Source organism: Lissotriton helveticus, chromosome 5_2, assembly GCF_964261635.1.
Source record: "Lissotriton helveticus chromosome 5_2, aLisHel1.1, whole genome shotgun sequence".
Classification (NCBI taxonomy): domain Eukaryota; kingdom Metazoa; phylum Chordata; class Amphibia; order Caudata; family Salamandridae; genus Lissotriton; species Lissotriton helveticus.
In genome coordinates, this window is record NC_136066.1 from 16,320,809 (window position 1) to 16,347,457 (window position 26,649).

General features: G+C 46.8%; 1 protein-coding gene across 1 annotated transcript in view; it reads right to left on the bottom strand.

Annotated features, from left to right (window-relative positions):
- The window catches only part of COL27A1 (collagen type XXVII alpha 1 chain), a 1,232,768-nt gene that overhangs the window by 1,037,863 nt on the left and 168,256 nt on the right, over positions 1–26,649 (bottom strand). The window contains exon 3 of the mRNA XM_078646681.1: positions 12,944–14,862. Within this exon, the coding sequence (XP_078502807.1) occupies positions 12,944–14,862 (1,919 nt within the window). The remainder of the gene's footprint in view (positions 1–12,943; positions 14,863–26,649) is intronic.

Genomic DNA, 26,649 nt, shown 5'->3' on the forward strand with positions numbered 1-26,649 from the left:
TCAGCGGTGATCCTTGAGATACACAATCCCCAGCAGAGAGAGAGCGAAGGCCCTATCTGACCACTCAGCGGTGATCCTTGAGATACGCAATCCCCGGCAGAGAGTGAGCGAAGAGTCCTGTCTGACCACTCAGCGGTAATCCTCGAGATACACAATCCCCAGCAGAGAGTGAGCGAAGGCCCTATCTGACCACTCAGCGGTGATCCTTGAGATACACAATCCCCAGCAGAGAGTGAGCCAAGAGCACGATCTGACCACTCAGCGGTGATCCTTGAGATACCCAATCCCCAGCAGAGAGTGAGTGTAGGCCCTATCTGACCACTCAGCGGTGATCCTTGAGATACACAATCCCCAGCAGAGAGTGAGCGAAGGTCCTATCTGCCCACTCAGCGGTGATCCTTGAGATACACAATCCCCAGCAGAGAGAGAGCGAAGGCCCTGTCTGCCCACTCAGCGGTGATCCTTGAGATACCCAATCCCCAGCAGAGAGTGAGCGAAGGTCCTGTCTGCCCACTCAGCGGTGATCCTTGAGATACACAATCCCCAGCAGAGAGTGAGCGAAGGTCCTGTCTGCCCACTCAGCGGTGATCCTTGAGATACCCAATCCCCAGCAGAGAGTGAGCGAAGGTCCTGTCTGCCCACTCAGCGGTGATCCTTGAGATACACAATCCCCAGCAGAGAGAGAGGGAAGAGCCCTATCTGACCACTCAGCGGTGATCCTTGAGATACCCAATCCCCAGCAGAGAGTGAGCGAAGGTCCTGTCTGCCCACTCAGCGGTGATCCTTAAGATACCCAATCCCAAGCAGAGAGTGAGCGAAGGTCCTGTCTGCCCACTCAGCGGTGATCCTTGAGATACACAATCCCCAGCAGAGAGAGAGGGTAGAGCCCTATCTGACCACTCAGCGGTGATCCTTGAGATACCCAATCCCCAGCAGAGAGTGAGCGAAGGTCCTGTCTGCCCACTCAGCGGTGATCCTTGAGATACACAATCCCCAGCAGAGAGAGAGCGAAGGCCCTATCTGACCACTCAGCGGTGATCCTTGAGATACGCAATCCCTGGCAGAGAGTGAGCGAAGAGTCCTGTCTGACCACTCAGCGGTGATCCTCGAGATACACAATCCCCAGCAGAGAGTGAGCGAAGGCCCTATCTGACCACTCAGCGGTGATCCTTGAGATACACAATCCTCAGCAGAGAGTGAGCCAAGAGCACGATCTGACCACTCAGCGGTGATCCTTGAGATACCCAATCCCCAGCAGAGAGTGAGCGAAGGCCCTATCTGACCACTCAGCGGTGATCCTTGAGATACACAATCCCCAGCAGAGAGTGAGCGAAGGTCCTATCTGCCCACTCAGCGGTGATCCTTGAGATACACAATCCCCAGCAGAGAGAGAGCGAAGGCCCTGTCTGCCCACTCAGCGGTGATCCTTGAGATACCCAATCCCCAGCAGAGAGTGAGCGAAGGTCCTGTCTGCCCACTCAGCGGTGATCCTTGAGATACACAATCCCCAGCAGAGAGTGAGCGAAGGTCCTGTCTGCCCACTCAGCGGTGATCCTTGAGATACCCAATCCCCAGCAGAGAGTGAGCGAAGGTCCTGTCTGCCCACTCAGCGGTGATCCTTGAGATACACAATCCCCAGCAGAGAGAGAGCGAAGGCCCTATCTGACCACTCAGCGGTGATCCTTGAGATACACAATCCCCAGCAGAGAGAGAGCGAAGGCCCTATCTGACCACTCAGCGGTGATCCTTGAGATACGCAATCCCCGGCAGAGAGTGAGCGAAGAGTCCTGTCTGACCACTCAGCGGTGATCCTCGAGATACACAATCCCCAGCAGAGAGTGAGCGAAGGCCCTATCTGACCACTCAGCGGTGATCCTTGAGATACACAATCCCCAGCAGAGAGTGAGACAAGAGCACGATCTCACCACTCAGCGGTGATCCTTGAGATACCCAATCCCCAGCAGAGAGTGAGCGAAGGCCCTATCTGACCACTCAGCGGTGATCCTTCAGATACACAATCCCCAGCAGAGAGTGAGCGAAGGTCCTATCTGCCCACTCAGCGGTGATCCTTGAGATACACAATCCCCAGCAGAGAGAGAGCGAAGGCCCTGTCTGCCCACTCAGCGGTGATCCTTGAGATACCCAATCCCCAGCAGAGAGTGAGCGAAGGTCCTGTCTGCCCACTCAGCGGTGATCCTTGAGATACACAATCCGCAGCAGAGAGTGAGCGAAGGTCCTGTCTGCCCACTCAGCGGTGATCCTTGAGATACCCAATCCCCAGCAGAGAGTGAGCGAAGGTCCTGTCTGCCCACTCAGCGGTGATCCTTGAGATACACAATCCCCAGCAGAGAGAGAGCGAAGGCCCTGTCTGCCCACTCAGCGGTGATCCTTGAGATACACAATCCCCAGCAGAGAGTGAGCGAAGGTCCTGTCTGCCCACTCAGCGGTGATCCTTGAGATACCCAATCCCCAGCAGAGAGTGAGCGAAGGTCCTGTCTGCCCACTCAGCGGTGATCCTTGAGATACACAATCCCCAGCAGAGAGAGAGGGAAGAGCCCTATCTGACCACTCAGCGGTGATCCTTGAGATACTCAATCCCCAGCAGAGAGTGAGCGAAGGTCCTGTCTGCCCACTCAGCGGTGATCCTTGAGATACCCAATCCCCAGCAGAGAGTGAGCGAAGGTCCTGTCTGACCACTCAGTGGTGATCCTTGAGATACACAATCCCCAGCAGAGAGTGAGCGAAGGTCCTGTCTGCCCACTCAGCGGTGATCCTTAAGATACCCAATCCCAAGCAGAGAGTGAGCGAAGGTCCTGTCTGCCCACTCAGCGGTGATCCTTGAGATACACAATCCCCATCAGAGAGAGAGGGAAGAGCCCTATCTGACCACTCAGCGGTGATCCTTGAGATACCCAATCCCCAGCAGAGAATGAGCGAAGGTCCTGTCTGCCCACTCAGCGGTGATCCTTGAGATACCCAATCCCCAGCAGAGAGTGAGCGAAGGTCCTGTCTGCCCACTCAGTGGTGATCCTTGAGATACACAATCCCCAGCAGAGAGGGAGCGAAGGCCCTGTCTGACCACTCAGCGGTGATCCTTGAGATACACAATCCCCAGCAGAGAGAGAGCGAAGACACTGGAGACTCTGGAATTCATAACTGTAGAGACTAGAAGTGGTCAAGCAGCTCAAGACTGTCGTACGCGATTACCTGGAAATCAATGACAATCCAGACACCCCAATCCCCATCCTTTGGGATGCACTGAAGGCAGTTTTTAGGGGAGAGCTGATATCTCTCCCAGCTGCCGAGAATAGGCAGCGCAAGACCAAAGTTGCTGAGTTGCAGAAACAGGTCCAAGAACTGGAACTTCTCCACCCCAGCACTGGTGCCCCTGGATCTGGCGCCTGCTGGAGGCCGCAAGGAAGCCGCTGGCAAGCCTAGATCTTGACAGAGTGGAATTGGCTCTGCTGCTCCTCAAACACTCCTGCTATCTGGATGGCAACAAGAGTGGCATGCTTCTGGCCACGAAGCTCAGAGCTCAGCGACATGCCAATGGAGTAAATTCCCTCCTGACAGACACCAGGGAGGCGCTGGCGGAGGCTTCCATAGCAGCCCGCTTTAGGGAATTTTATGCAGCTTTATATTCAGATCCACCTGCCCCCTCTGAGGCCATAACATGTTACCTCCACGACTCCTCTACGAACAAACCGAGGGACTCGCAGGCGTCCTCCCTCGACGATTTCATATCGGTCGAAGAGGTCATATTTGCAATTTCTAGGCAGAAACTGCTGAAATCTCTGGGCCCAGGTGGGTTTTCCTCCGGTTTCTCCAAGGCCTTCTGCTCAGGGCTCGCCCCAGTCCTTGCCCGGCTCTTCAACACAATCACAGATTCGGCCTCTCTCCCGACCTCGATGCTCGAGGCGGCCATAGTGGTCATTCCCAAGCCTGGGAAAGACAAGCGATCCTGCGCCAGCTATTACCCTATATCGCTGTAAAACACGGATGCAAAGTTATTCACGGGTATTCTGGCATCCGCCTTAACCCCCTTATGCAGGGTCTTATACACCCCGATCAAGCGGGATTTGTCCCGCAGAGACAATGTGCGGATAATACTAAAAGACTCCTGCACATCATAGACAAAGCTCACCGTAGGAAGGCTCCAGCATGCTACTATCAGTGGACGCAGAGGAAGCCGTTGACCGGGGCCGCTGGCGCTTCCAGAATGCGACACTGACGCACTTTGGAATTGGGGAGAGATTCCTATCCTGGGTCCTTAGTGGTTATGGGTTCCCGACGGCCCCGGTGAGAGTAAAAGTACTGGGCACTGAGGGGTTCCCAATTTGGAGGGCCACACGACAAGGCTGCCCGCTCTCTCCCCTCTTATTTGCTCTTTATATGGAGTCCTTTGTGCATCGGGTGAGAGACCAATCCACGATCAGCGGGATTCCCTTCAGAGGGGAAGAGCATCGAATTAGCCTTTAGGCAGACGACATTATGGCAGGGGTGTAACACAGGCCCCCACAGTGTGGGGGTCCCCAAGCTCCAGGGGGCCCCCTCGGCACTGCACTCTTGCCGGAGAGCTCCTGATAGAGCCCGGAGGGGTCCCCTCTAAGTACCGTGCAGGGAGGCCCCCTCAATTTTTGTTACGTCAGTGCATTATGGTTATGGTCAGCAACCCCGTGGAGAGCTTGCCCCCTTTTATAAATGAACTAGATGAGTTTGTACGGGTGTCTGTATTTGGAATGAATCTCCACAAGTCTCAGGCTCTCAATCTCACGCTCCTTCCTCCTGATATTGAGGCGCTAAAACGAGCACACGCTTTATTGGGAGCCCAAATCTATCCCATACCTGGGAGTCCAGCTCTGACCGACAAATAGAGAGAACAAAAGTCCTAAACTATGCAGCGTTGCTAAGACGGGTGTGGAACGAATTAGACCAGTGGCGACACTACCCGCTCTCCCTACTAGGCCGTGTCGCGACCTCAAAAATGACCACCCTGCCCGGGATCCGTTTCCTTTTCCAGGCCCTACCATTGACCCCCGTCAGGCACGATTGCGGGCCTACCGGCCGCACTGAATCACTTCATTTGGGTAAGAGGCCCGCAAAGAGCAAAGCTGGCTTCCCCAGCAGAAGGTAACCCTGGAATACCCTGCCTCCTTCGATACTATCAGGCCGCCCGGCTTCGGCACATAGTGGAGTGGTCCAAGGCTGAGTTAGAGGAACACTGGGGGCCTCATTTATGAAAAGTGACGCACAGCCTCATGAATGAGGCCGCGGCTGTCCATGGATAGAGCCCTGGCGGGACCCTCGCTGGGGAAGGTTCTGTTTCTTCCATGATCTCACAAAGCACCCAAGGCCTCATTTATGAAGCCGTGCGTCACTTTTACGCCGCTGGTGCGTCACTTTTCGTGACGCACCAGTGGCGTAAAAAATGCACCTTGTTGCACCATATTTACAAAGTGGCGCATCTAGGTAGATGCGTCACTTTGTAAACCCCTGCGCCACATTATACCTGCGCCAGGTATAATGTATGCAAGGGGGGCGTTCTGACGCAAGAAAGCGTCATAAAAGTGACGCAGTGAAATCTATGTGATTTCACTGCGCCACTACTAGGACGCAAATGCGTCAATTTCTTACGCCTGCCTCACAGCAGGCGTAAGACTGACGCAGGCCCTTTCACATGGGGCTTGCCCCATGTGAAAGGATACATTGCTGGAGTTGCGTCACTTTTGTGACACACTCCAGCAATGCGTCACTTTTGCGCCATACAGATACGTCAGAAATACTGACGTATATGTAACTCCTTGCGACATGATGCGTCATACTGTAAATATGATGCATCAATCATGTCGCAAGGAGGGTGCAGTGAAAAGTGATGCATCGCTGTTTTCACGCAGCGATGCGTCACTTTTCATAAATGAGGCCCCAAGTCTATACATCTCGCCGATGACACACTCCCTACTGAAGGTGTGGGACGGGTACATACGTAGAGGAGACTGACCACCCTCCCTCCCCCTTAACCCCGCTGGTCGATAACCCTGACTTTACACCTGGACTTGGCACCTCATTTTGGCATGGCGAGGGGCGCGCTTTAAAGCGATGGGACGCTTCTTTGATCAGGAAGGCCCTGTCTCTTTCGACACCCTGAGGACAGATCATGCCATCCCGAAAACGAACACTTCCGATATACATGTTCTAAGCAGTCACTTACTGCTGTATTATCCAAATATGTGCAGTCAGACAGACATGTTGTAAGCGGTCACTTACTGCTGTGTTATCCATATAAGTGCAGTCTGACATACATGTTCTAAGCGGTCACTTACTGCTGTATTATCCAGATATGTGCAGTCAGACATACATGTTCCAAGCGTTCTCTTACTGCTGTGTTATCCAGATATGTGCAGTCACACACACATGTTCTAAGCAATCACTTACTGCTGTATTATCCAAATGTGTGCAGTCAGACGTTTATGTTCTAAGCAGTCCCGTACTGCTGTATTATTCAGATATGTGCAGTCAGACATACTTGTTCTAAGCGGTCATGCAGTGTGAGAGTCATATGTTATCAGGGTGCATGCACTGTGAGAGTCATATGTTAACAGAGTGCATGCACTGTGAGAGTCGCATATTAGTAGAGTGAATGCACTGTGAGAGTCATATGTTAGCAGAGTGCATGCACTGTGAGAGTCATATGTTATCAGGGTGCATGCACTGTGAGAGTCATATGTTAGCAGAGTGCATGCACTGTGAGAGTCATATGTTATCAGGGTGCATGCACTGTGAGAGTCATATGTTAACAGAGTGCATGCACTGTGAGAGTCATATGTTAACAGAGTGCATGCACTGTGAGAGTCGCATATTAGTAGAGTGAATGCACTGTGAGAGTCATATGTTAGCAGAGTGCATGCACTGTGAGAGTCGCATATTAGTAGAGTGAATGCACTGTGAGAGTCATATGTTAGCAGAGTGCATGCACTGTGAGAGTCACATGTTAGCAGAGTGCTAAGGTTTTCAGATATGTGCAGTCAGATATGTGTGTTCTAAGTGGTCCATTACTGCGGTGTTATTCAGGTATGTGCAGTCAGACATGCGTGTTCTAGGCGGTAACTTACTGTGGTGTTATTCAGGTATGTGCAGTCAGACATGTGTGTTCTAAGCGGTTCATTACTGCGGTGTTATTCATATATGTGCAGTCAGGCATACATGTTCTAAGCGGTCACTTACTGCTATGTTATCCAGATATGTGCAGTTAGACATACATGTTCTAAGTAGTCCCATACTGCTGTATTAATCAGATATGTGCACTCAGACATATATGTTCTAAGCTGTCACTTACTGCTATATTATCCAGATATGTGCTGTCAGAGATACATGATCTAAGCGGTCACTTACTGCTGTTTTATCCAGATATGTGTAGTCAGACATACAAGTTCTAAGTGACCCCGTACTGCTGTATTATTCAGATATGTGCAGTCAGACAAACATGTTCTAAGCGGTCACTTACTGCTGTATTATCCAGATGTGTGCAGTCAGACATACATGTTCTGAGCAGCGTTGGACTTTTGTATAATACAGATATGTGCAGTCAGACATACATGCTCCAAGCAGTCACTTACTGCTGTATTATCCAGATATGTGCAGTCAGGCATACATGCTCCAAGCGTTAACTTACTGCTGTATTATCCAGATATATGCAGTCAGATATACATGTTCTAAGCAGTCACTTACTGCTGTATTATCCAGATATGTGCAGTCAGACATACATGCTCCAAGCGGTCCCTTCCTGCTGTATTATCCAAATATGTGCAGTCAGACAGACACGTTCTAAGCGATCACTTACTGCTGTGTTATCCATATAAGTGCAGTAAGACATAATAGTTCTAAGCGGTCACTTACTGCTGTTTTATCCAGATATGTGCAGTCTGACATACATGATCTAAGCGGTCACTTACTGCTGTATTATCCATATATGTGCAGTCAGACATATATGTTCAAAGCGGTCCATATTGCTGTATTATTCAGATATGGGCAGTCAGACATACATGTTCTAAGCGGTCACTTACTGCTGTTTAATCCAGACATGTGCATTCAGAGATACATGTTCTAAGCGGTCACTCACTTGTTTTATCCAGATATGTGCAGTCAGACATACATGTTCTAAGCGGCCCCATACTGCTGTATTATTCAAATATGTGCAGTCTGACATACATTTTATAAGTGGTCACTTACAGCAGTATTATCCAGATATGTGTAATCAAACATACATGTTCTAAGCGGTGACTTACTGCTGTGTTACCCAGATATGTGCAGTCAGACATACATGTTCCAAGCAGTCCCTTACTGTTGCATTATCCAAATATGTACATTCAGACATACATGTTCTAAGCGGTTCCTTACGGCTGTATTATCCAAATATGTGCAGTCCGACATACATGTCCTAAGCGGTCCCTTAGTACTGTATTATTCAGATGTGTGCAGTTAGACATACATGTACTAAGCAGTCACTTAGTGCTGTATTATCCAGATATGAGCAGTCAGACATATATGTTCTAAGCGGTCCCGTATTGCTGTATTATTCAGATATGGCCAGTCAGATAAACATGTTCTAAGCGGTCACTTACTGCTGTTTAATCCAGACATGTGCACTCAGAGATACATGTTCTAAGCGGTCACTCACTTCTGTTTTATCCAGATATGTGCAGTCAGACATACATGTTCTAAGCGACCCCGTACTGCTGTAGTATTCAAATATATGCAGTCAGACATACATGTTATAAGCGGTCACTTACAGCAGTATTATCCAGATATGTGTAATCAGACATACATGTTATTAGCGGTCACTTACAGCAGTATTATCCAGATATGTGTAATCAGACATACATGTTCCAAGTGGTGACTTACTGCTGTGTTACCCAGATATGTGCAGTCAAACATACATGTTCCAAGCAGTCCCTTACTGTTGCATTATCCAAATATGTGCATTCAGACATACATGTTCCAAGTGGTTACTTACGGCTGTATTATCCAAATATGTGCAGTCTGGCATACATGTCCTAAGCGGTCCCTTACTGCTGTATTATTCAGATGTGTGCAGTTAGACATACATGTTCTAATTGGTCCCTTACTGCTGTATTATCCAAATATGTGCAGTCAGACATACATGCTCTAAGTGGTCACTTACTGCTGTATTATCCAGATATGTGCAGTCAGACTTGCATGCTCTAAGCGGTCACATACTGCTGTATTATCCAAATATGTGCAGTCAGACATACATGTTCTAAGCGGTCCTTACTGCTGTGTTTTTCAGATATGTACTGTCAGATATACATGTTCTAAGCGGTCACTTACTGCTGTTTAATCCAGACATGTGCAGTCAGACATCTATGTTCTAAGCGGCCCCGTACTGCTGTAGTATTAAAATATGTGCAGTCAGACATACATGTTATAAGCGGTCACTTACAGCAGTATTATCCAGATATGTGTAATCAGACATACATGTTATAAGCGGTCACTTACAGCAGTATTATCTAGATATATGTAATCAGACATACATGTTCTAAGCGGTGACTTACTGCTGTGTTACCCAGATATGTGCAGTCAGACATACACGTTCCAAGCAGTCCCTTACTGTTGCATTATCCAAATATGTACATTCAGACATACATGTTCTAAGCGGTTCCTTACGGCTGTAATATCCAGATATGTGCAGTCAGACATACATGTTCTAAGCGGCCCCATACTGCTGTAGTATTCAAATATGTGCAGTCAGACATACATGTTATAAGCGGTCACTTACAGCAGTATTATCCAGATATGTTGCATTATCCAAATATGTACATTCAGGCATACATGTTCTAAGCGGTTCCTTACGGCTGTATTATCCAAATATGTGCAGTCCGACATACATGTCCTAAGCGGTCCCTTACTACTGTATTATTCAGATGTGTGCAGTTAGACATACATGTAGTAAGCAGTCACTTAGTGCTGTATTATCCAGATATGATCAGTCAGACATATATGTTCTAAGCGGTCCCGTATTGCTGTATTATTCAGATATGGGCAGTCAGATAAACATGTTCTAAGCGGTCACTTACTGCTGTTTAATCCAGACATGTGCACTCAGAGATACATGTTCTAAGCGGTCACTCACTTCTGTTTTATCCAGATATGTGCAGTCAGACATACATGTTCTAAGCGACCCCGTACTGCTGAAGTATTCAAATATGTGCAGTCAGACATACATGTTATAAGCGGTCACTTACAGCAGTATTATACAGATATGTGTAATCAGACATACATGTTCTAAGTGGTGACTTACTGCTGTGTTACCCAGATATGTGCAGTCAGACATACATGTTCCAAGCAGTCCCTTACTGTTGCATTATCCAAATATGTACATTCAGACATACATGTTCCAAGCGGTTCCTTACGGCTGTATTATCCAAATATGTGCAGTACGACATACATGTCCTAAGCGGTCCCTTACTACTGTATTATTCAGATGTGTGCAGTTAGACATACATGTACTAAGCAGTCACTTAGTGCTGTATTATCCAGATATGAGCAGTCAGACATATATGTTCTAAGCGGTCCCGTATTGCTGTATTATTCAGATATGGACAGTCAGATAAACATGTTCTAAGCGGTCACTTACTGCTGTTTAATCCAGACATGTGCACTCAGAGATACATGTTCTAAGCGGTCACTCACTTCTGTTTTATCCAGATATGTGCAGTCAGACATACATGTTCTAAGCGACCCCGTACTGCTGTAGTATTACAATATGTGCAGTCAGACATACATGTTATAAGCGGTCACTTACAGCAGTATTATCCAGATATGTGTAATCAGACATACATGTTCTAAGTGGTGACTTACTGCTGTGTTACCCAGATATGTGCAGTCAGACATACATGTTCCAAGCAGTCCCTTACTGTTGCATTATCCAAATATGTACATTCAGACATACATGTTCCAAGTGGTTCCTTACGGCTGTATTATCCAAATATGTGCAGTCCGGCATACATGTCCTAAGCGGTCCCTTACTGCTGTATTATTCAGATGTGTGCAGTTAGACATACATGTTCTAATTGGTCCCTTACTGCTGTATTATCCAAATATGTGCAGTCAGACATACATGTTCTAAGTGGTCACTTACTGCTGTATTATCCAGATATGTGCAGTCAGACTTGCATGCTCTAAGCGGTCACATACTGCTGTATTATCCAAATATGTGCAGTCAGACATACATGTTCTAAGCGGTCCTTACTGCTGTGTTTTTCAGATATGTACAGTCAGATATACATGTTCTAAGCGGTCACTTACTGCTGTTTAATCCAGACATGTGCAGTCAGACCTCTATGTTCTAAGCGGCCCGTACTGCTGTAGTATTCAAATATGTGCAGTCAGACATACATGTTATAGGCAGTCACTTACAGCAGTATTATCTAGATATGTGTAATCAGACATACATGTTCTAAGCGGTGACTTACTGCTGTGTTACCCAGATATGTGCAGTCAGACATACATGTTCCAAGCAGTCCCTTACTGTTGCATTATCCAAATATGTACATTCAGACATACATGTTCTAAGCGGTTCCTTACGGCTGTAATATCCAGATATGTGCAGTCAGACATACATGTTCTAAGCGGCCCCATACTGCTGTAGTATTCAAATATGTGCAGTCAGACATACATGTTATAAGCGGTCACTTACAGCAGTATTATCCAGATATGTGTAATCAGACATACATGTTCTAAGCGGTGACTTACTGCTGTGTTACCCAGATATGTGCAGTCAGACATACATGTTCCAAGCAGTCCCTTACTGTTGCATTATCCAAATTAGTACATTCAGACATACATGTTCTAAGCGGTTCCTTACGGCTGTATTATCCAAATATGTGCAGTCCGACATACATGTCCTAAGCGGTCCCTTACTGCTGTATTATTCATATGTGTGCAGTTAGACATACATGTTCTAATTGGTCCCTTACTGCTGTATTATCCAAATATGAGCAGTCAGACATACATGTTCAAAGTGTTCACTTACTGATGAATTATCCAGATATGTGCAGTCAGACATGCATGCTCTAAGCGGTCACATACTGCTGTATTATCCAAATATGTGCAGTCAGACATACATGTTCTAAGCGGTCACTTACTGCTGTTTAATCCAGACTTGTGCACTCAAAGATACATGTTCTAAGCGGTCACTCACTTCTGTTTTATCCAGATATGTGCAGTCAGACATACATGTTCTAACCGGCCCCGTACTGCTGTAGTATTCAAGTATGTGCAGTCAGACATACATGTTATAAGCGGTCACATACAGCAGTATTATCCAGATATGTGTAATCAGACATACATGTTCTAAGCGGTGACTTACTGCTGTGTTACCCAGATATGTGCAGTCAGACATACATGTTCCAAGCAGTCCCTTACTGTTGCATTATCCAAATATGTACATTCAGACATACATGTTCTAAGCGGTTCCTTACAGCTGTATTATCCAAATATGTGCAGTCCGACATACATGTCCTAAGCGGTCCCTTACTGCTGTATTATTCAGATGTGTGCAGTTAGACATACATGTTCTAATTGGTCCCTTACTGCTGTATTATCCAAATATGTGCAGTCAGACATACATGTTCTAAGTGGTCACTTACTGATGTATTATCCAGATATGTGCAGTCAGACATGCATGCTCTAAGCGGTCACATACTGCTGTATTATCCAAATATGTGCAGTCAGACATACATGTTCTAAGCGGTCACTTACTGTTCTATTATCCAGATATGTGCAGTCAGACAAACATGTTCTAAGCGACATTTACTGCTGTTTTATCCAGACTTGAGTAGTCAGACATACATGTTCTAATCGGTCCTTTACTGCTGTATTATCCAGATATTTCAGTCAGACATACATGCTCTGAGCGGTCACTTACTGCTGGTCCGCGGTCTCCTTTTGGTCCTGGGGGTCCATCTAATGGTGCAAAGTCTGTCGATCCATTGAAGTCCCAGAGACGGTAGGTCCATGTGACAGTCGGGGTGGTGGCTTGTGTCGGCCCAGCGACTCTGCTGGGGAACCATTCAAACTGGGATGTGGTGGAAGAGACGGAGGCCAGAGTTGGGCTGGTCTTCCCGTTCAGCAGCCCTGGCTGCTTCCGAGGGGTGTCTGTCCTGTTCTCCACATGTGTAGTTGAGCCCATGGCATAGGCAGCCTTCAGGGGGACTTCGGGCCTCTTTTGTATAAGGGGCGTTGATGTGCTCTGCACTCCTGAAGGTTTTGAGGTTGCTTTTTGGTACATTTTCTTGTTGGCTTCGTTTGGGGACTGTTTCTTGGTGGTGGTGGTAGAGATTTTAAACCCATGTAAAGTTGAGTTAGCTGTGGGAAGAGACCCTTTCCTTTCCTCTTGAGCAGGGATCAGATGCAAAGCATTTTTGGGTGCACTAGTCGTCCAAGTTTGTAAGTCTAGAGGCTGGTGTAACGGACGCCGTGCTGAGGTCACAGGTGTGGCGCTGGCAGTGACCCTCAGGATGGACACTTGTGCCTGTGGCTTGGATGAGGTACCGATACCCTGTGGCTTGGATGACGCACCGATACCCTGTGGCTTGGATGAGGCACCGATACCCTGTGACTTGGATAAGGTATTGTTACCCTGTGGCTTGGATGAGGCACCGATACCCTGTGGCTTGGATGAGGCACCGATACCCTGTGGCTTGGTTGAGGTACCGATACCCTGTGGCTTGGTTGAGGTACCGATACCCTGTGACTTGGATAAGGTGTTGTTAACCTGTGGCTTGGATGAGGCACCGATACCCTGTGACTTGGATAAGGTGTTGTTACCCTGTGGCTTGGATGAGGCACTGATACCCTGTGGCTTGGTTGAGGTACCGATACCCTGTGGCTTGGTTGAGGTACCGATACCCTGTGACTTGGATAAGGTGTTGTTACCCTGTGGCTTGGATGAGGCACCGATACCCTGTGGCTTGGATAAGGTGTTGTTACCCTGTGGCTTGGATGAGGCACCGATACCCTGTGACTTGGATAAGGTGTTGTTACCCTGTGGCTTGGATGAGGCACCGATACCCTGTGGCTTGGATGAGGTACTGACCCCTCGGTGCTGATGCTCCAGGCGCACTGTGGTCTGTGCAGGGCCTCCTCCAGAAGGCGCTATACTCAGAGGAGGGCTTGGCTGGGTGGTCTCAGCAGCAGGGCTGGTGGGTGGGGTTGGGTGGGTGGGCAGGGTTGGCAGTGGTAGGTGCGGCCGGTAAGTGTCGGCCTGTCTACACTGCTTCCTCAAGTACTTACAATAGTTGTGCGCTGCTTCGGCTGAAGGGCGGACCTCAAACTGGCAGATGGCCCCCTCAAACTGAGCAGAGCGCTGGTTCAGCCTCCCCAGCACGAAGGAGCCTTCGGGGTCCAAAGCATCGTCTTTCTGCAGGTGCAGATCGGCGTGCACCCTGTGTTTGCCACACGACGTCCGTAGAGTGACCACCTGGCCCAGGATGCCAATGGCCATGTGGTGCCAGCGCCCGTCGTGCACATCGAGGTCGAAGTTCACGGACTGCTTGTGCCCGACGTAGACGATGACTTTTCCGGGGATGAACTGCACCCCGAGCTGCAGCTTCTTCTTCTTGCTTTTGACGCTGAAGAGGAAGGCGTTGTTGGGGCGCTGGGAGCGCAGGCTCAGCACCAGGGTCAGGTCCGTGCCGAAGGCGGCGGGGATGACGCTGTGGACGAGGCCCCCGATGCGGTCCCCCTGCGTGAAGAGGAGCCCGGAACTGAAGGCGAGGACACCGCGAGGCACAGGGGGTGACGAGCTGTTCCCCGTGAGGCCCAACCTCTGGAGCACGTCCACATCTGGAAGAAAAAACAGAGCGATTATAGATAACCATCCTAAGAGAGATGGACAAAGGTGGACTGAGATACAACCAGACTAAGATACACGTGGAAAAAAGCAGACTGAAATATAATCCTGGGTGTAGGACTACGCTACGCTCGTGTAGTTTGAGCAACTATGCACTACGCAAATTGCACAAAGCACAGTGCAAAAACGCATGGCGTAGCGGGCATGTTTTTGCTCGCTCGCAGCCCTAAAGGTCAAGTTGGCGACCGCGATCGAGCAAAATAACATCCTGGGAGACTTTTTCCTCGTTCGCAATCAGCAACATCAAGTTGCTGATCGCGAGCATGGAAAATAAACCTCCCGGCAAGATTCTCAACGCGGGGAGGTCAGGTTTCACATTGCGAGTGGTCGCATATGCTCGTGACCGCTCGGGATGAGAAACTACCAGTCCGCGTTGAGAAAGCTGCTGCTCGAGTAGAAATCTACTCGGGCGGCAGAAAACAACTGCTTGCACTGTACAAGATGCGGTTTGCAATGATTGCACAGTGGGGACAAGCATCCGGCACTGTGCAATCAGTGCGAACAGCTTTTGCACAGTGCACTATGTAGTTCGCGGTGCTTGCGTAGTGCAAAGTGCACTTCGCGTAGCGCTACTACGCGAACTACGCCCAGGGTTAAATACAGGACTGAGATACACGTGGACAAATGCAGACTGAGATACAACAGGGCTAAGATACACGTGGACAAAAGCAGTCTGAGATACGCATCAACAAAGGTGGACTGAGATACACGTGGACAAAAGCGGACTGAGATTCTTGATTGGGATACACATGGATGAAGGTGGACTGAGATACAGGACTGAGATACACGTGGACAAAGGCGGACTGAGATACACGTGGACAAAGGCAGACTGAGATACAGGACTGAGATACACGTGGACAAAGGCGGACTGAGATACAGGACTAAGATACACGTGGACAAAGGCGGACTGAGATACAGGACTGAGATACACGTGGACAAAGGCGGACTGAGATACACATGGGCAAAAGCAGACTGAGATACACATCGACAAAGGTCGACTGAGATACACGTGGACAAAGGCAGACTGAGATACACGTGGACAAAGGCAGACTGAGATACAGGACTGAGATACACGTGGACAAAGGCGGACTGAGATACAGGACTAAGATACACGTGGACAAAGGCGGACTGAGATACAGGACTGAGATACACGTGGACAAAGGCAGACAGAGATGCACAGGAACACTGTGCATGCTAAAGTGGGAGACGCATTTATTTGCATTTTTCTATAGCATGAACTCGACCCAAAGGCATTAAAAAAACCTCACAAGATACGAGAGACTTAACGATGGATTAATATCAAAAATAATAAGCTGTTAAGAACAAAAACAATAGAAATCAATCAATCAATCTAGATTTGTATAGCATAGCTAACCACTCCACAGGTGACCCTCTCTCAAAACTACACTGTGTAGAAATGCCAATGTTGCCTCTGGATCCAAAGGAGAACTCACAGGGTTCATTGGGATAGACCTGGAGAGGGCGTTTGATACCTTAGAATGGGAGTTTTTTTTTATTTGCCGTGTTACATAAATATGAACTAGGAGATGACTTCTTGGGCCTAGTTAAACTATTATATACCCGCCCAGAAGCCAAGATTAATTCGGGTTTGCATGCATCAGAGCGTCCCTATCGAGCGCGGCACGAGGCATGGCTGTCCGCTCTCAGCATTACTATTTGCACTAGCTGTTGAGCCATTGTCGGAGGCACTACGTACCACTCAAGACGACTGGGGTATCCCTCTGGGAGACGGCATGCATGCGGTCTTGCTGTATGCTGAACATTTGTTGATATATCTTAGGGATGTTGGGCAGTCGTGTGCGAGGATTGAGACCACGCTGCTTGAATTTGCCTCCGTGTCACGACTAAGAGTGAATTGGGACAAGTCATGCCTTTATCCCTTTGTGGAGACTACCCCAGGTCCACAATTGGTCATCAGCGGTACGCCAGTACGCTGGCAGCTAACAGCGTTCCGTTATCTTGGGATCCACATATACTGGGACCCGCAGGATCTCCTGGAAGGTAACCTGGGGCGTGCCATTACAGTAGTGCGCGCACAGATTACTTTTTGGAACACCCTGCCACTGACGGTCATGGGTAGGATTGTGCTTCTAAAAATGGTGGTTCTAACACGATTACTCTACCACTTCACGGTGGTCAGTCAAAATATCAATTTTTAAATATCGACCTTCCTTAATATTGAGTTTTTAATATTGTAGGGACAGAATATCGAAGTCAAGAATATCGACCCCAAGGTAAGTAATATCGCTTTTTTAATATCGAAGTAAGTAATATCGTAAGCAAAAATATCGTGGTCAATGATATCGAAATAGTTTTTTTGTGTTATGTATTTTAGTATGTATTTTATATGTATGTTAAACATTTTTTTAATTTATTTTCATACATTTTAAAATGAATGTTTAGAAATTAGTAATTTTGTTAAAGTAAATTTTGCGTTTTAGTATCAGAGCGGGTTGTGGGTTTATAGGGGAATAGGGTGGGAAGTAATTTAATTATATTTAATTCATTAATATGTTTTTATTTATTGTTATTGATTATTAATTATTTGTTAATTATTACTTGTTAATTAATTTTAATTAATTAGTTAATTTATAATTATATTAGTTATAATTAATGTATTATTAATTTGTATTTATTGTTAATTGATTTATTGTTAATTAATTATTAATTGGTAATTAATTTTCATTAAGTGATTTATTGATAATTAAATTAATTATGTGATTTTTTATGTGTAGTGAGTTGTGGGTTTATAGGGGAATAGGGTGGGAAATAATTAAATTAAATTAATTAATGAGATTGTTTTTATTTCTTGTTATTGATTATTAATTTCTTGTTAATTCATTATTAATTTCTTGTTAATTCATTATTAATTGGTAATTAATTTATATTAATTAGTTAATTTATAATTATATTAATTATAATTAAATATTATTGTTATTAATTGAGTAATTGATAATTAAATTAAATGTGTTTTTTAATGTGTAGTGTGTTGTGTGTTCAAGGGGGAATAGTGTGGGAGGTAATTTATTGTTATTTAAGTCAATTTAAATGTATTGATATTTATTAATAATGTTTTTGTTAATTAATTATTAATATGTTTTTTTTTTATTGTATTGATAAGTATGTTAATTTAACCCCTACACTATCCTACATTTTTCACACTGTTACTCTCATGGAGTTGGAATAGTAATTTTTACCCCTACGCTATCCAGTGCTTTCCCTACTGTTGCACTCACTGGAGTGGGATTATTAATTTTTACCCTGACGCTATCCAACGCTTTCCCTAATGTTGCATTATGAAGAGTAAGTATATATATATATTAATTTAAATGTATATGTTTAATTTTAACATTATATGTATTAGTTATTATTTTTAAATATGTTGTAATATTTATATCTATATTTTTTTAATTACATGTATTATTTACTTAATTTTACATTATTATCAAAACATTTTAAAAAACGATATTTTTAACATCAATATTTTTGACTATATATTTTTTCCGATATTTTTGTACTTACTTTTATGTAGATAGGGATTCGATATTTTTGACTTCGACATTTCTGTGTCGATATTTTTGTTGGTCAATTTTCTGTTCATCGACATTTTCCCACTTCACGAACTTACCACTCCGCCTCCGGCCACCGCTGTTTAGAGCTTTGGAGTCAGACATGTGACACTTCCTCTGGCTCGGGTCGAGAAGCAGAGTAGCGATGGCTAAAATGTACCCGCCGATTGCGCAAGGAGGCCTTTCATTGCCAAACCTGGAGCAATATTATTTGGCTGGCAGGCTGTTATGGAAGACTCGCACCAAGGTCTGGATTGGCGGCGAAATATTTGATTGATGTAGGGGCTGGAGTCATTGATGAAGACTACAGAGGAAATATTGGAATCATCCTTTTTAACTTTGGAAAGAATGAGTTTCAAGTAAAAAAAGGTGATCGAGTCGCACAATTAATTTGTGAGCACATATCATACCCTACCTTAAAAGAGCTGAACATTCTGGATGACACTGAACGAGGTTCTGGAGGTTTTGGCTCCACAGACAAGCAACATGGTCCATTTCCAGCATTACTCCCACCAGATCCATGGATCATGGATAAAAGTTTTCGTTTCGCACAGTTCAACGATCCTACACTATACAATGCCTGGGAACAGGCTCATGAAAGTCAGGATAAAAATATCAGTGTATATCCCAAATTCGTAATACACAACGATCTACTTTACAGACACGGAAAACCTGACGATCCTCTCCAACTTCTAGTGCCCGTGTCCTTTCGGGAACAAGTATTATTTTTCGGCCACAGTCATTTAATAGCCGGACATACAGGAACGGAGAAGACTACACAAAACATCCTCAAAAAAGTTTTGTGGCCGGGAATATATAAGGACACATCGGTATATTGCAAGGAATGCGGGATATGTCAGAAGAAAAACATGACCAAACCACCGTCAGTCCCGTTACAACCATTACCTATTATTGGTAAGCCATTCGAGAGAGTCGGCATGGATCTGATTGGCCCTTACCCAAGACCAGAAAGGGTTTCCAACACATACTCGTGATAGTCGACTATGCCACGCGGTTTCCTGAGGCTTTCCCTTTAACGACCGCTACGTCTAAACAAGTTGGCGAAAAAATGATTGAATTATTCAGCAGAGTGGGATTCCCCAAGGAGATCCTAACGGATCAGGGCACACCGTTTGTATCGAAATTGATGAAAGAAATTTGCCACAACCTGAAAATCCACCAGATTCGTACCTCTGTATACCACCCTCAGACGGACGGTCTGGTGGAGCGTTATAATCGCACTCTGAAATCAACCCTCAGGAAGATGATGGAAGTCAGCTGATCAGACTGGGACCAAATGCTGCCTCTAGCATTGTATACCATAAGGGGCCAGAAACATAGCAGTATGGGAACATCTCCATTCGAACTCCTATATGGACGGCTTCCACGATCTCTCCTGGAGATGACCAGAGAATGAGACTCCTTAGGAAACGGCCGCCACACTAGACTATGCCAGAAACTTGAGAGCCAGACTGGGGAAGCTTAGAGACTTGCCTTTAACTCACCTGGAGGAAAGCCAGAGACGTCAGAAGACAGCCTATGATAAAGGGAAAAAATGGAGACAACTTCACATAGATGGCTGGGCTCTCATTCTTCTTCCCTCGTCCACACAGAAATTTCGGGCTGAATCGGTCGGACCCTAAAAAGTGATTGAAACGATTGGACGAACGAGCTACAAGCTGCAGATAACAAAACACAAACAGCACACATACCACATCCATTTGCTCAAAAAATGGTTGGGACCCCTGCCTGCAGCCGTACATATGGTATCGGATCCACAATGTCACTCCTCCACTCGTGATCAATTAATCCTGAACGATGAACTTACTGTTCAGCAAAAAAAGACCTGCAGAACATACTGTTAAGGCATGATTCCTTATTTTCGAACACGCCAGGTAGGACAACGCTGGCGGAACATTGTATAGACACGCCCCCCGGTAAGAGAGTGAAGATACGCCCTTATAGAATCCCAGAGGCGAGAAGGGCTGCCATCAGAAAGGAAATAACCGACATGTTGGACATGGGGGTTATACGTCCCTCAAAAAGCGACTGGTCGAGTCCCATTGTCATGGTTCCAAAGCCCAACGGGAGTCGACGTTTTTGCATGGATTTTCGTGCCCTTAATGAAATTTCAACATTCGATGCGTACCCGATTCCACGGGTGGACGAACTTATTGAGAAACTGGGTGATGCCCAATACATCACCACGCTGGACCTCACGAAGGGGTATTGGCAAGTGCCCCTCAAAGAAGACGACAGAAGGAAAACTGCTTTTTCCACTGAAGATGGACACTTTGAATTTACTGTACTCCCCTTTGGCCTGCACGGGGCCCCCGCCACGTTTCAGCACCTCATGAATACTGTTTTGAAAGGTTTGACAGATTTCACCTCAGCATATCTTGACGATATTGTCATCTATAGCCCGAATTGGTCCACACATGTCTCCCACTTATACACTGTCTTCAAAGAGTTGGAAAATTCAAGTTTGCGGATTAATGCAAAAAAATCTAAAATGGCCTTTCAGAAAGTAAAGTATCTGGGCTATTTACTCGGACATGGAGTTATTGAGCTGCAGATAGAGAAAATTCAGGCCATAGCTGACACACCATTCCCTACGAACAGGAAAGAGATGAGGGCCTTCCTAGGGTTGGTTGGATACTACCGGCGTTTTATACCACAGTTTGCCCATGTGGCTGCCCCCCTCACTGACGCTCTGAAACACCAGGGAAAATCCACATCCCCCATTAAACCCACGACTGGTATGCAGGACGCCCTCCATAGATTGAAATCAATTATCACATCTACACCGGTTCTTACATCCCCGGATTTCTCCAAACCTTTTATTTTACACACCGACGTCTCTGACTATGATATTGGCGCGGTCCTTTCCCAGATGGGATCGGACGATCATGAACACCCCATATTATACATAAGCAGAAAACTTTTTCTTCGTGAGCAAAAGTATGCTACAATAGAAAAAGAATGCCTCGCCATAAAATGGGCTGTAGAGAAGCTCGCATACTATCTTGAAGGACACAAATTTGCACTATATACTGACCATGCCCCCCTGTTGTGGATGGCCCGCAACAAATCAAACAATGCCAGGGTTATGAGGTGTTTTTTGTCCCTACAGCCCTTTAAATTCACTATCCATCACCGCAAAGGTTCGGACAATGTCGGGGCGGATTTTCTATCCCGTCACCCACTCCCCGATCGTGAGTGTCTAAGGGGGGAGGTGTGTAACGGAGTAGCCATACAGGATAACCACGTCACTGGCCAAGGGACATTACGGGACGTTTTTCCACCTTCAACACCCCTCTTCTACCCTTCACAGAACATCAGTGCCCAAGCCAGCACACAGGAGAACGAGGAGATTCACTGGCCCTTTAAGGATGAGACAGCAGAGGAATGGGCGGGGCTGTACGATGAGGCGGAGATGTCTTATACGAAGGAACTCCAGAACCAGGTGTGCTTGTTCACCCGGAGAGAGACTGACGAGGAGAGAAGGACTACGGACGTGGAAGCAGAAGGAACGGAAGATTCGGAGGACGGTGAAGTTGCGGTCTCAAGAGCGGACAAGAAGCCAGGAGGCCAACGGCTTTACAAGTCGCCCAGCAACACATCCAGGGGAGGTGTGTGGCTAACCCAGGTACGTGAAACTATCCGGAACTGGGTGGGACGTAAGGGCGGTTCGCCTAATTAACCTCGATACCTCCTGGACCCGGTGTACCTTTTCCCGAGCACTGTCTTGCACCTTTACCGTTACTTATAAAAGAGTGTTACACCGGTTACTGTGTCCTCACTCCCTTTTCCCTCACAAATAGACAAATGTAAAGCACTCTTCTCACGAGAGATTATTTCTATTTGTTTGAAACCGAGAGTCAAGACGGACCCGGAAGAAGAAAGGCCACGACGGAGTCCAGAAGGCTTTCGCCTACTCGACCCATCTGAGCGTCACCACAGACGGCCCAATAGAAGTAGATCTCCACGACGGAATACACCCTTAAGGAGAACGTGTACTGATCACCTGTACAATATAATAAAGCCCGTTAAAACTAAAACCCGCTTATTGCCGATTCCTCTTGATCCCGTCACAGCCACCAAACCCCAGGGGCCACCAAGCCAATATATATCCTTAATATAATAATCCTCTGAGGATGGATACATATTTGCGTGGCGGCCCCTGGCAGGGATTCGGTGACCTCCGGCTCTGTTCCACTTCCAAACACTCTGACCCCCCTCTTCACTGGCCTCCGCGTTCCACCCCGCCCGGACCCCAGCTCCCTGCCCAGTGCCGCCATGAGCCTAGACCCGCCCCTGGTCTAATAGTGGCTAAGCGATTCCTCACGTGCCGCAGGAGGTCTCTGCCCCCCCACAGCAAAGGCCTGGCGTCAAACTCTCTTATGCTGGGCGCAAGCAGAAAGCATCGCACTCCCAGCGAAGATGAGTTGGGGCTACAGAAGCAGCCTTTGGCGTCGGCATGGGATGCAATTTTATCAGACTTCCGCAGGGCCTGGCAAAGACACCCAGCAGCACCAGCAGACACACCGGAAGTGACGCAGAGCGAGCAGCACAACGGCCTGTACACAATGAGGCTCTGGAGAACGCACTAACGAGACACCCTGACATTGAAAGGCATAGGATTGTACACTTACATACTATACATTGAAAGGCATAGGATTGTACACTTGCACTATACATTGAAAGGCATAGGATTGTACACTTACATACTATACGCGCAATGTTGGGCGGCTGGGACAATTCAAAGACATATGGCAGCAATGGGCAGGGTACTCGAAGAGATGTATAAGCATACGACAGATGATCCAAGGGGTGGGGCAGATGTTATGTTATGTTCTATAACATTATTGTTATGTTGATTATAATTAAGTTCTGAATGTCAGGTCATTGCGCCAGCCAATTGCGCACAGGACTTGAGATGTATTGTAATTGGCAGCGATGTAAGAAGTTACAACTGTATTGATTGCACAGCCTTCCAATGCCAGATATGCTGTATTGCATATATATCAGATGTTGGGAAAAAGCTCATAAAATATATTAAAACATTTTTTTTTAAAACAGGGTTAATTGGGATCGGTTGGGTCGCCAGAGATTTATCCCTGATGACGCAAGCTCACAGTCTCGCACAAAACATTCCACCGTTTGTCAACTCCAGGCCACCAGAAACCTTCACGTACTCTGCATTCCAGTGCTCTCCTAGGGTTTTCACGGTGGATACAGATGACACGGGGGGCATGACCTGTGGCCACCATGTGAGCCAGGCGTCAGAGGGGCGTGGCCCAAAAAAAAGAATCTCGGAGTTGCACTTTAAATGATTGTGACTTAGCCAAGAGAAGCCAAGGCAGGAATTAATTAGAGTACCATTGCATTTCAAGCACGTGGCAGATGATGCAGGGCAGTTCTCTGCCAGAGCCACATGATTGTGACTCTTGCATCTTAAACATGCTGAAATGTCACCATCTTGCTTCGTTGGCTCTCTGTAGGGTTGGACTTCTTTCCATCTCACTCCGAAGGGCTTTCTTTAGTCTGTCCAGCATCCCCCACCCTCGCAGAGGTGGTACCCACCAGGGGCGTAACAAAGGCCCCGAGCTCCAGGGGGCCCCTTCAGCCGAGTACCCTGTCAGCAGAGCTCCTGAGTGTGGTCGAAGGGGGCCCCCTTCATATACTGTGCAGGTGGGCTCCCTCAAGTTTCAATACGCCACTGGTACCCACAGGGCCCAACGCTTCCTTGGAGAGTGGGCGGGATTCTGCACAGCCTGGCGGTGGTGATTGCCATCCCTCGGCTCGGTTCATTGGTGGATAACAATCTCTCTGGAATCTTCTTGTGATGGCTTTCTCTATGAACTAATCACAAATGAATGACAACTTTGAATTCTGTGAAGTTGCAAGTGTTTGTTAGTTGATGCAGAGCTGATGTTGAGTCATTTACCGATGTGCCATGCCGCTGGGCTCTTTGTCTCTCTATTACAACCTTCCTAGTGGCAGAAACTCATTTCTCGAGGGCTTTATTTACAGAAGTATACTCATCCACTCATTAACCGCTATCACCTCTCCAGATGCCTCTTCCTGCTGTAATTGTACTTTTACTACTTGCATTCGTCATGTTCTTAAATGGAGCTCCCTCTGGGCCCAATGTGTGTATGAGTGATGCCTTCTTTTCTTATTTGTAAAGGTGTCGCCGTGAGGAAAAGTGTTCTTCTGATCGGCATAACTTGTACCGGGACTCTATTGTTTTTTTCATTGCCATCTCGTGTCAAACACTTCCACACGACTCACCTGGTCATTTCTGCTGATGCCTGAGGAAAATCTAACTAACACGACAACAGCCATCTTGCAGCCAGCATTTCTGCCCAGGAACTGTCGCACACCCAACCCCCCTGTTCTTTGCAGTTCAACTGAAAGCCACGAGACACTCACACCCTGAGTAAATGATTTGTTTCCATCTCCTGCTCCCAGCCTGGTAAACATCCTTGACTCCGTGATCAGGTTATCTGGACAATGGTCTGACTGCTAGGACTTGATCAGGGTGATTAAACAATGACTTGAAAGACTGAGCCTTGATCAAGCCGAGTGAACAATGATCTGTGTACCAAGCCTTGACCAGGTCACCATCTACAAACGTCGCCTGGATCTGGTTTCAACTTCAAACACTGCCCTGATTGAACAATGAACTAACAGCCAAAGGACTGGAATGAAAAAGTATAAAAGGCTTGTAAGCTGCGGAGTAAAGCAGCAGCCTTCTCTGTCTTGTCTCTGACTAGCTTGGGACTCTGGGGCATATTACCAAGCAATAGCGATAATTATCGCTATTGCTTGGTTAGAGACAAAATTTTACCGCTGAGCTGCGGCGATTTTTACCGCAGATAAACCTTGGTATTACCAAGGTTTATCGCAAATGCGATAAAAAACGGCCGCAATGCATGAATATCGCTGAAAGGTCAGCGATATTCATGCATTACCGAGCTAATGCTCTTAGCCATGTGATCCACCTCCCATTGGATAACATGGCTAAGAACTGCTCAGGGCAGGTGTTAGCTTTTGGAGATATTCGCGCTTTGCGCGAATTTCTCCAAAAGTTGGTAATAGGAGATAGCGATGTTAGCGACTGTTTCCAGTCTCTAACATCTTGGCACGCCCACTTTGCATGTCATTAGTGATAAATATCACTGACATGCAAAGTGGGGCCCAAGATGGTCGCTATCTTCTACTAGCTGTCGCTAACTGGTGTTAGCGACATCTAGGTAATAGGGAGATAATTTTATCTCCGCTTTCTTGGCTTTTAAAGCCAAAAAAGCGGAGATAAACCCCCCTGGATAATATGCCCCTCTGTTCCATAGCCCGGGCTATTGAATAAATCTGGGTTCCTCCTGCAGATGAAGGCTCCTGTGTCTCCTTTTACTAAGTATGGAAAGTATGGAAGACTTGAGCGGTTCCCCTGCTGCCGAGACCCAGTAAGTGGGTTTAACCGGTTCTTCAAATGGCGCCTGAACAGGGATCCCACGAGCACGAATGTCAGGCCCGGTGGATGTGAGGGGTGCACGGAGAGACTTCGGCTTGCAATCCGGTAAGCCGAACGACTCGCCCGCTGTTCCTCCCGCCCCGGTCTGGGCCACTTGACCGCGTTCTCGCTTGAGTCCCCTAGCAAATAATTTCTGGAGCAGGACACAGCCCTACGTCTGCAGAAGAGAACTACTCCTGTAAGGTAAGGGTGGCCTGATCACCCACCAAGTCTGTATGATTCTGTTATTGACTTTTGCAACAGCCAAGCTGTTATTGACTTTTGCCAAAGCCAAGCAAGCGAGGTGAATTTTTAAAAACCCGCTGGTGTCTGTTTTGTATGATTCTGCTGTTATCGACTTTTGCAAAAGCCAAGCAAGCGAGATGAGTTTTAAAAACCCGCTGGTGTCTGTTATCTGTTTTCAAGCATGCCAGTCAGTAGTAAGTTCAAGAGATTATGTTGTATGTGTACGCAGGACTCCCAGCTGGAGGCGGCTTGTCCACTTCCTCCAGAAGGGACCTTTGGCCAAACGATGTATGTTAAACATGGCCCTTCTGCCATAATATTTTCCTCATTCTGGGTAAAATATATGAAACAAAGTAATGCGGAAA